This window comes from Octopus bimaculoides, chromosome 11 (assembly GCF_046866305.1).
Source record: "Octopus bimaculoides isolate indiv1 chromosome 11, ASM4686630v1, whole genome shotgun sequence".
In the NCBI taxonomy this organism is placed as follows: domain Eukaryota; kingdom Metazoa; phylum Mollusca; class Cephalopoda; order Octopoda; family Octopodidae; genus Octopus; species Octopus bimaculoides.
In genome coordinates this window covers 1,331,123-1,348,243 of record NC_142938.1, presented here as the reverse complement: position 1 = coordinate 1,348,243, position 17,121 = coordinate 1,331,123, and the positions used below count along the sequence as shown (strand labels likewise).

At 35.7% G+C, this 17,121-nt stretch overlaps 1 protein-coding gene across 1 annotated transcript; it reads right to left on the bottom strand.

Moving 5' to 3' along the window:
- Positions 1–1,589: 1,589 nt before the first annotated feature.
- On the bottom strand, positions 1,590–16,027 carry LOC106882534 (uncharacterized protein C56G2.4). The gene is made up of 9 exons (XM_089360637.1): positions 15,899–16,027; positions 11,652–12,053; positions 10,993–11,228; positions 7,891–8,062; positions 6,565–6,669; positions 5,720–5,840; positions 4,752–4,882; positions 3,426–3,699; positions 1,590–2,291 (listed from the first exon to the last, which is right to left on the bottom strand). The coding sequence occupies exons 1-9, from the start codon at positions 15,942–15,944 to the stop codon at positions 2,027–2,029; spliced, it is 1,752 nt and encodes a 583-aa protein (XP_089216763.1). The 5' UTR covers positions 15,945–16,027; the 3' UTR covers positions 1,590–2,026.
- Between the last annotated feature and the right edge of the window lie 1,094 nt (positions 16,028–17,121).

Genomic DNA, 17,121 nt, shown 5'->3' with positions numbered 1-17,121 from the left:
TGTCTTGTTTCAATATTATACTCTTTTACAGCATGTACCTATTGGTGTTTTGTTGTTTGTTTTTTTAACCAGTATTGTATATATAGACTGATGTATATACCTTGTCTTTGTATTCAATATATTTGTGAACTGAAGAACAAAGGATGAGTTGTATTGGTTTCACTCCTCTGTGACTGAATACCTTGTTTAACTGTCCATATACAGACATCTTATAATCACACATAAATAAAGGTTGAAGTAAATTTGGGTCAGCCAGTTTGCTTATGTGACACATTCTTCCTATGAAGGTGTTGTCTATAAGACCCAGTTTTTACATCTATGTGTGTGTGTGTATGAATTTTCAGATTCATTTAAGTTGATGAACCATTCTGTTGTTACTCTGAGTTTCTTGTGTGTTTTTTTCTATGGCAACTAATTTGTTCTGGGATTGTGTTTCGGAACTAATACAAAAATAATAAACTTTTGCATCATGATAGAATATTATAATTATTAAAAATATATTCTGTTTTAAAGGCAAAACACACTTCTGTATATATATATACATATATATATATATATATATATATATATATATATATACAAACACTCACACCTTTTCATGGAAGCAAGAACAACTGTCTACCTTCCAAATGATATTTGTAAATATATTGCAATATGTCAGGACAATATCATGAAATGTGAGTATATTGCCAGATACATGATGACATGCTGTGGAGGACTATTGTAAAATGCATATCTTCAGATATAACATGATGTAGTGTCAAGAACAAAATCATGAAATGTATGTATTTTATCAGACAATTTACTGCTCTGTCATGAACTATACTGTGAAATGTATGCATATCATTATTTATAATATGATGAAATATTTAGAATAATATTGTGAAATGTGTGTATATTTTTGGATATAAAATGATATGATGTCAAGGACAGTATCATGAAATGTGTGTATATTTTTGGTTTAACATGAAATCTAGCACAACATCATGAAGGATGTGTATATTATCAGACATGACTATATGGTATCCAGGACAATGTCATAGAATGTGTATAAATTACATACATGATTTATGGTAGTGAGGACATTGTCATGAAAATTGTGTTTATCAGATATCGTATGATATTGTATCAATGAAAATATGTATATTATCAGGTATTATCTGATATCAAGGATCATGGTGATAAATGATAGTATATTTTCATACCCTGTTAATATTTACTGTATTTAAATTCAATAAAATTTCTGAAAATTCCAATTATTCTTCTAATTATCATTTCTCTAATTTCTTTTTTTTTAATCAATATTATTATTATTATTATTATTATTATTATTAGGGTGGTGAGCTGGAAATACTGCTAAGCTTTTCACCCATTGTGCTGACAATTCTTCCAGCTCGCCACCCCATAAATTTAGATGTATTAGCCAGAAAAATCCAGGATGTACTGAGTGTGTGATATGGCGAAGGGATTATTGTATTAGTGTTTTCCTCTCAAAACTAATGAGGATTATATTTATATACACAGCAAAGTAACCAAGACCTTTGGCGATATGCTGTGCTTGAGAAGGCCCATGATAAAAAGAACAAATATTTTTTTAAATAGTCTTCATCTTAAAAGTACCGTTTTTATTCTAGAATAGTTATTCTGGCGTGGCATAATAACATGAAATGCATATATTACAGTAAGTTCTTCCGATAAAACTTGTTTTAAAACCACAAATGTTTTTAAAGCTGGTTTTCCTATTTGCACCTAACATTTCAACATTCAATGTTCTGGGTATTCAGCGCTTTCAGTCTTCTCTTGGCTCAAACACGTTTTCATAAACATACATACTCACATTTAAACATTCACACACACACACACACACACACACCACACACACTTTTTTATATATGTAATATACAGACATATTTTATTCAGGTATACATTTTTGTATAGATATATATATATGTAAACTATGTGCATGTTTCTGTGAGTCAAATGGCAAATATATATCTAAATATAATGCAGATGCCAACATGCACATTTAACAAGCTACAACCGTTATCAATAAAAGAACGAAATAGTACAAAACAAAAATTATTCCACAGCCTGAGGTGGGTCTCACCGCCTCACTTGAATCGAGGCAACCTGGTTGATAATATTTGGACTGTTTACATACTTGGTCGGGTGGGCTTCCTTGCCTAAGATACACCGCTCTCACATACTTGTCGTTTTCACTGGCCATCCACGTGGCACCAGCAAACACCAGATCTTTAGCTTGCACGAACTGCCTCATACGAAACAGGCATCTAAAGACAGAAGATGAAAGCAGTTCAATGGTAAACGGAAAACTCGGCAGAGGAAGTGTTGCTTTGTGAAACTAATGGTGAATTTACTAACCTGACATTCGATCTCCTCAAATTAAGCATTATAAAGTGTTTCGGCTATTTTTATTGTGTTTTTTTTTTATTCACCAACGTAATTTTTGCCGCAAGTTGCAGATTGTGCCTTTACCTGCGGTTCCGTCAAAAAGACAAACTATAGGAAAAGGTTCCTCGCAAAAGTCAACGTTTTTTACCGTTTAGATCAACGGAACGCATTCCTTGCTCAATAAGCGAAAGAAGAAACGTTTCTATCTGATCAGATAAAACTGGAGCCAGGCACGGCAGTCATGGGATAAGACATGCATTCTAGTCTGTTTCCTGTGAGATAGACATCCTTCAAAAAAGGTGGGAACAAGTATGGCGTATATCTTTAAGGCTTGGAAAGCAGACGATCCAAACCGATCGATTTGTACCTCACACAACCACTCACCACCGACAATATCTCAGCTTCTGTTGCCGTTTGTTGCAACATTCCATTTTCTCTGCTAAAATACACGGCAGGCCGTCGAAATGGACATTAAAGTCCACGATCTCCAGTTCACCACTACACCCAAATATTTGAACAAGGCGTTAGTGGAAACCACATACATACATCTACCTGGAATTAAATAGTACCCCGCTTCCACTGTCTATCGAACACCTAATTATGGCTCTGTCCCTACGTTATCTTTCCGCCACCCGGACCCATCGACTGGCTTATGTGCCTTTGTGTCTGGACGTACTCACCATCACTCCGACAACGTAACTTTCAGATCGAACAAATGATCACGTGTCATTTTTAGCTACAAATATGTCGATCGTAATATCTTTTTGCATCACTTCAGCTGATTAGCTGCCCCTCCTAATTTATTGCCTTTAACTGTTACTTTTTTGTTATTGAGAATGATTTCTAATATTGGTACAAAATCAGTCATTCGAAAAGATTTTTATTGACTCTCTAAGATTTTTTAATCAGATCATAAAAGGACCTAACATCACAAGATACTAAATCTTACCATTTTGTAAAACACACGCACGCTTCCACACACACACGCACTTTCTAAATGACATTGGCCTTACCTTCCTTTAAGCGCCTCCCCACAGTCTGAATAAAACCCTTCCAGGTCTTCTTTTGTCAATCTCCGTGGTTGCTTCAATAGAATGAAATAATAGAAATGAGGGTTTTCGTCAGGTGGAAGAGGACCTATATAAGAGTGTACCTCCTCACCAGTCGACAACTCCTTGCCAATGATATTAATGGTCATCCAATGGATAAGTGGGTAGGTAGAGTTACCCAACGAGTGGTAGACCTCTGGGATGTCTGGGTCAACCATAACAAGCGTGAAAAGAGAATCTGAAAAATGAAGAAATAATCCTTTAGTACATGGCTAATCACTGAAAGAACGTAAAGAAGAGATACACACACACACACACACACACACACACACACATAGAGCGCAAGGGGTATTTGGGGAGACTTGAAGCCAGTTAAAAGATTTTTCTATTTATTTCTTCTCAAATTCCCCATGGCAGATAAAATGCAAACACAAGAAATGAAAAGCGAAGCAGTCATTGCTGCTATATGTGCGGAAGACAGTGATTTAGAAATTACCAACTTTCTAAATGTTACAAGATCTTTAAATATATCAAAGACAGAAAAGACTTTCTTAACGTTCGGATATTATAATGACTCCGCGAATCATCCAAAGGGCTCAGAATATTATCGATCCCGGAAAATCAATGAAGATCTTCTCCAAAAAGTATTCGGTGTCGGCGTGGACAATATAGTGTACGAAGGCATTCGATACAAGTCTAGTATAATGAACAGATGCCAGTTCATGTATGGAAAGACAAGAAAGCTGTTTGATACTGACCAAATGTTTACTTAACAAACTTAAAAGCATTCACGAACTTGGCAAATTTTGGTTCTTTGATGACAAAAAAAAATTCGACCGAAACCAATCAGCACATATACTTCAGAACTATAAACATTTAAAACTACTGAAGCAAATATATCCCGGTAAAATGATTCTACGTGTAACAATACCCCGGGTGCAGCAGAGAAATCATGTACGTGTGTGTGTATCTCGATCCCTTGTAGCTTTGCTAATTGAGTGGATTATCTTTTGCTGACGATGTATAATAATATCGGAAAATGTCGGTTGCTGTCATCAGGTGGGTTTAAAGATCAGTTCCACTCCAATATGGATTATCTATATTGTCCAAAAATTTCAAGTAACTGATCTTATTCGAGTTATATCCCTTGATTTGTTAGTTTTTAGATCTTAAACATTTCTTGGGGGTAGATTTTGTCTATCAATTCTCAGTTACTCGAAGTTAATCAATTTGTTATACGTATTATGAGATTCTACTATATGTGTAATTATGAAGAGACAAACTACTTACGGCGAAATTCTTCCATTTGGTGTTGGTCAAAAGGCACAAAGCTAATTGTAGCGTTCGGCTGGACACCAGACCGGGTATCAACCGCCTTTGCCGTTCCATTTGCCAGAGGATTCAAGTAAACGACTGTAGCACTGAAAACAACATAAAGTGTGGGGTTTACATAAAATAATGAAATGATAAAAAAATAAAAAGTAGAGTATACACGGTATAGACTGGAAAAGAAGGGACATATGCATAGCATACAAAGGTAAAAAAAAAGGGGGGAGGGAGGATGATAGAGATGTGGCCATCCTGATACAGGAACGCCTCTAGGGATAATCGTGGAACTCCACTGTCCGAGATTTCCCTGAAACCCCAGGGGCAACTGCACTCTCCAATTCCTTCTCTCCGACTCACAGGTCAACACTTAGAGAGGTACCATCCACCCTTGTCATTTCCGTAACTTTCACCCACCTCTCAATAAACTCACTCGAGGGCAACACTTCCCTCTCCACTCTCAATTTCTTTTTCAAGTGAAACTTGAAGAAGTTAATGTGAAGAATATATCTGTCCTCATGCCTTTCAGCCTTGTCCACTAAACAACTTCTTTCGCCACAGCCAGCAGGCAAAGGAAAACTGCCTTGCCTGCCCGATCGAGGGAGGGTGGCGGGAGCGAGAGGCGAATAATAATAACAATAATAATAATAATAATAATAATAATAATAATAATAATAATAATAATAATAATCAACAGTATGCCAAGATATAGACAAATGACTGAAGGAGATTGAAATAGAAAGCCCAGTAGGGCTCCTAGAGAAAGCTTGTTTCTTGAGGAAAGTTTGTTTCAGGAGGGTTCTAAGCACTTGAAAGGCTGCCGAAAACTTGTGTGTACCTAAGGTTACATGGAGTAACCCGTTACCCATATAAATCCTACCAGGAATAAAACCAAAGCAAAATAATAATAATAATAATAAATATATACATACTTGGATTTGTACTCATTGCAGCAAGATTGATAGGTAATACTTTCAGAGGTAAAGGAAACGTAAAGACCGACGTACAGGTGTAAATTAGGCGGGATAAATGTTCGTTCGTGTTTTGCAAGTGCTGCCATCACGTGGGAAATTATGGAATAAGAAATGTAAGAAACAAAAAAATAGTTCAAACACTTTTATAGTCAGGTAGAAGAAAATGTGACAAACAAAAATATATAGAAGTCATTAAAGCTTCTGCAGTTTCTATAATGCTGTGTGTACTTCGTATACAAACTAGAAATGCTAAATGGTTGGAGTAAGAGTAAGTCTAACACCAAGAACTGATTCCATTAATGTGAAGGTGAAATGTCGGATAGAAGCAGTAAATTTCACACATACACCCCTCTCTCTCTCTTTCACACTCCCTCACTCCGTTTCTTTCATTATTCAATTTTAATTCAAGATTTTTTGCCAATAGAGAAAGAGCCGGTTTCTAACCAAGATCCAAAGCTCCTTCATAGGAATTTCAACGTATGTACGTACGTATGTATGTATTTATTCTCCAACCATTTATTCTTTTTCAATCTCATTTACTTATCTTCTATATTTTGAAGAAGGACCAACTGTTGAAACGTCAAGGCTCTTTTCCCTCCTTGTAAGCTTTAAACTAATATAACATTTGTTGAATTTTTGTCCCCCTCCCGTGTTGCCTTCATTATTTTTATGTTCATTGCTTTCATTATATATATATATATATATATATATATATATATATATATATATATATATATATATATATATATATATATATATATATATATATATATATATATACATATATATTCGGTTTTACTTACCTGTAGCGATGTAGTGTGGACAGTTGTCTACGATATTGGAAATGCGGTTTTGTTCTGTTGCATAAAGGTCTGTTGTCACTAGGGCCCAGTTGACAGCGACGGGGCCTTGAGATAACGAGAGAGAAAGAACGAGTGAATGAACCAATGAAAATAATAACTCACGGAAGTATAAGAATTAATTTAATCATTCTAATTCCCATGGGTGTTTGAGCGGGTTTGAGCAGAATTGAAATAGAAGTATCATTGATAACACCTCCACCAGGTTCGCAGTTTGTGAGAAGACTTGAACATTTGTATAAAAACTAACGAAAAATCCGTCACCTTTACAATGTCACTCTGGTGCCAAGTAAATTGTAGCCGTTAACTAATTTAAGAGCTTTGGCCGTGGGAAACAGCACTGAACAGAACTCGGACCGTTGGCCACTCGACCAGTTGATAGGTCGTAAATTAAACATTAAAGTCCAAAATAACCACTGATGGCCTGCATTGGTCATCATAACCGCGCTACACAATGCAATATAATTTAGTGCAACATCTCTTTTTGACCGAGTCGGCAAGTTACTTTGTGGATAAGATCAGAAAACAGTACTCAATTCAGCAAGACTATATAAATCATTTAATAATTAGAGAAGTTATGGGTGAACTACTTCAAATTTCGAATTTGAAAGGCGGAATATTCGGCCATGTTCAAAGGGGGGTTGTATGGGGTGTGATCGAGCAATTATTGAGACTTATAAGCTTCAGAAGTTTAAAGGATTACAGATGATACGCTTTACATAAGCGTGGACAAATACTGTACTTTTCTCTCATGAAACTTGAAGTAGATCAACCACAACTTCTGTATTTATTAAATTACACATATAGAATGAAAGACTCCGATTTCAATGTGGAGACACGTTACACAAACCAAAATGTTTTGTTATAGAAATAAGCGAAACAGCAAGAAACAACGGGATACTTTTTGAAAAGTTACCTGAGGAGATGCATCTGCACATATAATGCATGACAATTGATTGCATAGCATCTCACCTGTAAGGTACAGGAGCATGATGATCGAAACGATCGTAGTGGTTCTGAATAAGAGACCAGTGAATTCCATTTTCTGTGTCTCATATCTTAAATCTTGTGTGTGTGTGTGCGTGTGTGTGTGTGCGTGTGTGTGTGTGCGTATGTGTGTGTACACCAACAAACACACACACACACACACATACACACAATGACAGAAAGAAGCAGATAAAACGGAAATTGGAGAGCACAGGGAGAAGTGGAAGAAGAAACAAACGTAGCGGAAAGATTTTTCCAAGTACAACTTGGTGTATACCTTACCATCCAGATTATATTCACGGGTGAAATCGCCAAGAAATCGATAGACTGGCTTCAGGAATCTCCTTCGCCATTCTGTAGATATGTCTACTGTATATTCTTGTAGAAATAACAAAATAAGGAACGGAGAGGAGAAGTTCCGGAAGTTCATGGGGGCTTCATAACGTATCACTTCCTGTGAAAAGACATAATGCTGACAACATCATACTTGTTTTGGGAGCAAAAGAAAATGTGATTTACGTCTGAACACGTTTGCGTGAGTGTTTGATGTTGGAGTTGCATTAAAATTTATAATCACGTACATATTTGTGTGTGTGGATGTATGTTGTATATGTGCATGGTGTAGTGTGTGTGTGTGTGTGTAGTATATAAACATATATGTAATATTACAGATACATACATGCAGTGTGTTTGTATAGATAGATAGATAGATAGATAGATAGATAGATAGATAGATAGATAGATAGATAGATAGATAATCCGAAGGCTATATAAGAATCACATCCACATTGGCAAATCTGTTTGTTTGAAGAAATACAAGAAATCTTCAAAGTGTAAACAGGAAGCTTTTTGAAAAAAACATCAAAATTCAGAAATGGAGGACGAAAAGAATTTTGTGCGTGTCCTGGGGCTAACGACTATCTAATGTTACTTAGAATCTTTGTATCCGGGAGAATGAGTGGACTTAAGTTTTACGCAGAAATTTTGTAAATAATGTTTGTCTGAAATAAAATAATTTTCTGACATGGAATAGAAGTTTTGTTTAGCTTTTTAAAACATTTATTGAACACAGTTTTTATTCCTACCGAGGAATTTGGGTTCAATGGGTGTCTCAGGTTACTTTTTAAAAAAAAAAAAAAGAAAAACGGACACATATTTTGTTGGCCTGTTTGTCTAACGAATAAAGCTCTTTGTGATCGCTGAACCTGCTAGAAAGACCAACCAAATATATATACAATTACATTCAGTTGTCTTTAAAAAATGAAGGACGCATTGGATAAAGTAGTCTTAAATAGATTAAATACATCTTCAAATTTAAAAAGAAATAGTGAGAAAATGATGCTAGTAATGGCTGGGGACTCTCTGAGCCTAGGTTTCTTCAATCAAAGTAGATCAGGGATAAACAAAAATATAAAAATAGGATGGTTTAATGAAAAATAAGATTTTTGCAAATGGATTTTGACAAATACTCAGCCAAAACGAATTAAGGGTGACGAGATACGCTATTATTCGGATTTTCACTGTTCTGCATGCATCACACGAATTATTTACTGTTTGGCAGACATCAGCACTGTCCTATAAACAAGTGCTTATACACTTGCGAGGTTCATTGGTCCGGCAGAATAGTTTTGACTAAGGAGACACAAAATGAGGTCGAAACGTCGCAGCGTCTGAAAGTTCCTTTACACTGGTGAACTGGTGAATGGCGTGTGTCATGAAATCATATTGTATAAAGGGAGGAGGTGTTCTCCGATTAGGCAATCCAACAGCGATCAGATATTCACGTTCGAAGACTCCACAATGTATTGAGAATGAATAGACACGTTATTGTTTAACAATTACTGTTTAATAACTAATTGTCTTACTGGAATTATCAATAATTCGTTTAATTCTAATTACCAATAATAGTTTATGACACCGAATATGGTATTTTTGAATTCACCTATGCCAGATCCGAAACCGTAACAACAGATAATTCTTTTTTGGTCCTTCCACCAGAAACTGTTTTAAGTGATTGTTGCCGTTGTTCTAGTTGCTGCCGTTGTGGTTGTTGTTGTTGACTCTGATTGAGCAGACTTATAAACGAAGTTCATTCCAGCCATGGCCATCCTTTCTGCTTCCAATATACAAATTCAGAAGTTTCCTCATCTCTATTTCGTCAAATACAAAGAAATGAAGAGATATAATAACACTGAAACCTGTCCATAGTTGTCTCCCTCTACTTACAGAAAAAGGATTAAAATCATTTAGTCATTGCCTAATTAATGTCACCACAGATGTATTTTTAATTAGAGGTTTGATATTTACTACAATGAGCAGATTCAGCCATACTCGGCTGTTGATTTACTCAGCTGATGGAACCGCTGAGTAAATAAGTTTTGTTACTTTAAATGAAGAATGTACACTCACTCCCCCCACCATCTGAGATGGTTTTGTGATTTTGCGAGCAGATGCTGAGGTCTGCCGAAATATATAGAAACCAGTTAATTAAACAAATGCTGAGGTAATACGGGGGGAGGGGTAGAGTGAAAGACGGGGAGTGGGATGAGGAAAGGGGTGAGGGTTGGAGGAAGTAATGTTTAGATTAAGCGGAATCTTTAAAATCGGGTGGACTGAGGCTGTAACAGATACCCTTATGTAATGGTATTTGCCCGTAGCTATTTATTAAGGAGCGTCTATTGTTAGGTGTGAACCACTGCAACTAATACTGCTGTAGGTATGTGTCTGTGTGTGTGTGTGTGTGTGCGCGCGTGTGTATGTATGTGTGTACATACATACGCACACATATATATGTACATACATACATATATATATATATATATATATATATATATATATATATATATATATATTATTTTATTCTTTTACTTGTTTCGGTCGTCTGACTGTGGCCATGCTGCAGCACCAACTTTAGTCGAGCAAATCGACCCTAGGATTTATTCTTTGTAAGCCTGGTACTTATTCTATCCGTCTCTTTTGCCGAACCGCTAAGTTATGAGGACGTAAACACACCAGCATCGGTTGTCAAGCGATGCTGTGGGGACATTTTGTTCGACGCGCTACCGATCCTGCCAGTCCGCTGCCTCAATAATAATTAATAATATTTTTTTTACTTTCTTCGTTCATGTTTGTGTTTTAATGTGGTTTTATATTGCATATGTGTCATATTAATAACATGTTATATGTAATTATTAAAACCATTAAATAGTTACCAAAAAAGAAATGAGGAGAAGGAGGAGGAGGAGGAAGAGGAGAAGAAGAAGAAGAAGAAGAAGAAGAAGAAGAAGAAGAAGAAGAAGAAGAAGAAGAAGAAGAAGAAGAAGAAGAAGAAGAAGAAGAAGGTTATTATTACTGCCACCACCAACACCAAAAACAAAAGCCTACCGTGGAAAAGGTGAGTTTGTTCTCCAGGATGTTGGTGTAGAGGCCTTTCACGTTGCTGTTGCTGCTGTCGTAAAACATAAGGGTGTAGTGTTGTGGGTCTGAATTAAATTGAATCCAGTGAACATCTGGTATCTTTCTCATCTGCCAAGGGGTCAACCACGTGGCTGCTGAAGGGTTCACCTCTAAATAGGGATATGCGTCGATCTTGTATCTATTGGCACAGGCTTTGTACTGCCCTGGAAAATAATACAACAGTTTTGCATTTGGTGAACTCGTGTGTTGAAACATATTCTGCTGCATTTCGGGAGGGTCATTAGGCCAATGATAAACACACGCACTGGTTCTATTTGTCAGTTGGGTAACCATTTAACTAATTAATTGTTTGAATTAATCTTTTGGTCAATCAGATACATTTGCTTAAAGTCCTTTCGTTGCCATTCGCTACTTCATTAATGACATCCTTCCCTACACCAAGTCTTGGTTAGTTAATTGGTTAAACGGCCAATCAGTTGGCAAATAATAATAATAATAATAATAATAATAATAATAATAATAATAATAATAATAATAATAATAATAATAATAATGGATAGGGTTAACCTGGCAACAGGCTTATTGTGGGAGGAGCGAGGTGCAGAATGGGGTGGAAACGGTATTACCTTGTGGAGATCGGTAGGAGACGTTCAAATAGCGGTCAAATCGCTTGACGTTGAATTCGCCCGGCTGAAACAGCAAAGTTAAGAGGCTGTCGTCATTGTTGTTCTTTTTCTGGATGGTAGTGGTGGTGGTCACTGGGTCTTTATAGCAGGAAATGTCCACTTTGGTCTTGTAAGACGGACACAACGAGGAATAGATCTTACCGAACCAGAAGAGGTCATCGCTGCTAAAGATTGTCCGAATGAGACTGAGACATTTGAGTATGGTGCGGGCATGATCGCCACCACACGTTGTGTTTACTAATGGTCTTGATGCTGTTGATGTTAATGATGATGATGACGATGATGGTGGTGATGGTGATTTTGCTATTCCCGTTGTTGTGGTAGTCATAATGATTATAAACACTGAAATAGAAAACAAAAATATACATATATAAATATGCATATATATATATATATATATATATATATATATATATATATATATATATATATATATATATATATATATATATATATATATATATATATATATATATATGTGCATACATATATATATATATATGTATGCATATATACATGAATTGCAAAGTCTTTGATCAGATCCTCAAAATTCATCTTTGGTAACACATCTGCATCTATACTTAGTAGAGATAAAGGCATCCCGAATATTATTTTAGCAAGTTTAAAGTGATTTCTTTTGTGCCGTAAACTATTTACCATTTCTGTGGTGCCCCCCTTCCTTCCCTTCTTTTGCTTAATGATTAATCCAGTACTGACCCCACCACTTGCCCAACAAATGGGATGGCTATGGTTGGACTATGTCTGATCATGAATCTGCTCAATTTGGCCTGGAGCGAGAGAGATTTTCCATTTACCTCAAATTTTCAGTTTACCTCAAATCACATCACCAAATTAGGGAGACATCCCTAATAACTAAATAGATGGGGTGGTCATATCCGGAAAGTCTTTGGTCATAGAGTTGCACGATCAATATCGAGCCGGGGTCAAGCAACAACAGCAACACAAACACACGCAGGAAGACGCGGTCGATTCCGTGAGGAATGTTCCCAAGTCGACCTTGGCTCAATATGAACCCAGCTCAACAGTCCACGGTTCTATAATCCTGCAGGGTCCTGTGTCACTTTTATCGACCCTCTCTTAAATCTCCCTCTCGTCCGATAAATATTGGTATAATCCCGCCTGAACACACACACACACACACACACACACACACACACACACTTAATCCCCCGCCCGCCCTCTTCTGTCATGGCGCTATCTTTGAGTAAACACACCTGAAACACATTTCAACACTGTTTCCTACATCGCCGTTTGATTGCCGAACACTATCGAGTTAACAAACACACCTAAACAACGAAAGGTTTCCATTTGAGAGGATTAGAGTTCTAATTCCAACTAATCCACTTTAGTCCCTACAGTCTTCTTTGGAAGTTGCCCGCAAATATCTTTAATATTTACCCTTTGTCCAAACTTCCTGCCGCCCCCTGGTGTCATAACGATTAGTTACTGAATGAGTGGGGCGGTTGTGAGTTGACATTGTAGATAGGAGCATCCATACATATCTGGATGTGTATGTTGCGTTTTGGGATGTGTATGCAGGTGTGCGTGTAAGTATATTTGTATGATGGACGGATGTATATATGTCTATATATATATATATATATATATATACATACATTATATAAATAATTATATATATACATATATATATATATATATATATACATATATATATATATACATACATATATATATATATATATATATATATATATATATATATATATATATATATATATATATATATATATATATATATATACATACGTACATATATATATGTATATATATGTGTGTATGTGTATGTATATATGTATGTATATATTTACGTATCTACGTGTGTATGTATGTATGTATGTATGTGCGTATGTAGCTATACAGGTAGGCAGGTAGGTACGAATGGATGCGTGTGTATGTGTATGAAAGTGTGTGCCTGGGCGTGTTAACCAAAGCCCTGACTCTTCCACGATTCCACAATGCAATTGATTCACTTTCCATGGACAGCTTCATATTAAGACACTTGACAAACAAGTACACCAGCCAAATATATATATATACATATATATATATACACACACACGCATATACATATATATTTATATGCATACATACATAAAAATCGATGTATAAATAGACACATATATACATACACACATACGTGTGTGTCCAATCATACTCCAGTACCGTTTCCCAGTCTAAACAATATTTTAAGTCCCTTTATATCGACTAAATCACATCAAATGGTTCTTTCTTTCTTTCTTTCTTTCTTTCTTTCTTTCTTTCTTTCTTTCTTCCTTTCCTCCTTCCCCTCTCCTACTCACGCTTTTTTACTTTATTTCTCTCCTGCTTCGCACACACCTACATACATAAATGCATATATGTACATGTATGTATATGTATATATATATATATATGTGTGTGTGTGTGTGTGTGTGTGTGTGTGTGTGTGTGTGTTTAAGCTTTCTAAGAGTCCATTATTCAGAAAAAAATGTACCCGTCTATCTATCAATAGAATGGACATATTAATCGAAGTATTATATATCCATTACGGCCGATCTTACCAATCGGTTCCGCACCTCCTCAGAGGATTCCGCTATGGAAATGAAATACGGCGACTGTTCTCTATTTCTGGAGGTGAATAGACAGATCCGGTTTGCGGTTGCAGTGAAAAAGATAATGAAACGAATGGAGCAGGGGAAGTTAAGAGTTAAGTCCTTTGGCATCAAAGACATCATCTCTGGAGATAGAGTGAAATGGCACTAGAATTTAAAGGAATTATTTGAACAATCACCTGAGGAGGCGTATTTTATGCCTTGATTGAATGATAATGATTTCGAATTTTGGCACAAGGCCAGCAAATTAGCGGGCGGAGTAAGTCGATTACATCGACCCCCAGTACTTAACTGGTACTTATTTTCTCGACTCTGAAACGATGAAAGGCAAAGTCGACCTCGGCGGAATTTAAACTCAGAACGTAAAATGAATGATGATAATATCGCAACATCTTACCAACGTACTACGAATTTTAAAATGTATTGAAACAATTGTAGTGATTTTTAAATAAAGAACATCGTTCGTTTCATTTTCCATCATTTGTGTGTGAATGTGTGTGTGTGTGTGTGTGTGTGTGTGTGTGTGTGTGTGTGTGTGTGTGTGTGTGTGTGTGTGTGTGCTCTCATGCATATAAATATAAGCTTACATATACAAAGGAAAAAATGAGATAAGAGTGACCGGTGTGACGTGTATTTGAACAACATACGATAAATAAAAGTATATTAAATAACTTACAAGACAAATTCTTGATTTTTAAAAATCACCTCCGCTTCTAGAATGAGCAGACCAATCACTTAAAGGCAATTAGTACGAACTCCAGATGTGGAGAAAAGATAATATTTTTTTTTAAATCAAGAATTCTCCCAAATTGATACACCATTAAGGAAAAGACAGTCTGATTATCTAAAGACAAGGCGATAGTTATAAGTACGTGTTTCTGCCTCAATAGACGTCATCAATACAGCAATTGTTCCACCTACTCTTCTGTAAAGGAGACACAAGTCATATGCAGAAAGAAGGGTAAAATGAATAGAAAATATTTACACACACACACACACACACACACACACACACACACACACACACACACACACACACACGTGTGTGTGTGTTTCTCCACGAACATAGACATGCACGTATATGTATACGCTTGCACAAAGATATTTTTATATCACCAAAGATGACAGTAAATTACTACATTGTGTGTGTATATAGATATACACACACACACATATGCACACCACCCACCTACATATATACATACATACATACGTACATATACATGTATGTATATGTGTGTATGTGTTAAATATTAACATATAAATATTTATACAAATATTAATTCGCACCCATATATATATATATATATATATATATATATATATATATATATATATATATATATATGATGAGAGAGAGAGAGAGAGAGAGAGAGAGAGAGAGAGAGAGAAAGGGGAAGGAGTGAATGGGGAGGCAAAAACGTGTAGTTATGTCCATGCCGACAGGTGGATTAAAAAGACAAACACACCGACAAGTATGGAGATGAATGCCAGACTATCACGACAGACTGCATATAATTATGTGGCAAACCTGAGAGCTAAAATCTATCTTACCAAAAACTCGGAGAATGACTCGGTAGGTCCATCTGTCGTCGTTCATTGTGTAAGTTCAGTCTTCCCACACGGCGAGTTCGTTGATTGATGTTCTAATGAGGCGTATTTGCATCTATATCAGCGAAGTTTGGTTTTAAAAAAGAGAAATCGTCTGCAGCTTTTGTTCTTGAAATTTCATTGGTTGAGTCTAAAACAGTGTTAATAGCCATTGGTTGAAAGAAAGGAAAGATTGCTGACATCGACCGTTCTATATCATGTATGTGTGTGTGTGTGTTTGTGTGTGTATGCGTGTGCGCGCGCGTAAATGTATGTATGTATGTGTGTAAGTCTGTATATATATATATATATATATATATATATATATATATAAAACATAATATAATATAATATTATATAAAAAGAGAGAAGTGAGAATGGGGGAAGAGAGAGATACATTCAGATACTTAGAAATATATATATATATATATATATATATATATATATATATATATATATATATATATATATATATATATATATATATATATGCAAATATATACATGTATATATATATTATCATTTAAATATATATGAGCATATCTAGATATGCAACTATATACATACATAAAGCAAAACATTCAAATCTGCACATACATACATACATACACACACACACACATACATACATACATACATACATACATACATACATACATACATACATACAAACAAACAAAAATACCCTGTTGTTGATGTTGAAATTCCAATGAAGGGGCCTTGGATCTAGGTTAGAAACTGGCTTTTTCTCTATTGGCGAAAAATCTTGAAATAAAACTGAACAATGACATACATACCTAAATACATACGTATGTATGTACATAAATACACGCATACATACATACGGATTGTATATGCATGTATGTATGTATGCATGTATGTATATATGTATGCATGTTTGCATGTATGTATGAATAACTAGTGTCATGTACACCATATGAATAAACCTGGAAAATCCTTGCCACGAAGGGCGCCAACTATATCCGCGACATTAGCCACGTCACTTGTCAGGGACCTTTCCACGGGTGTTATGTCTTCATTGCAATGAAGGGCAGAGGAAAGAGACAATTTTGGGGGTAAAGGTCCCTTGTGATCTCAACAACAACAACAACATCCAACGCGTAAATGATTATATCCTACAATGACTAATATTTTGTGATCTCTCTCTCTCTCTCTCTCTCTCTCTC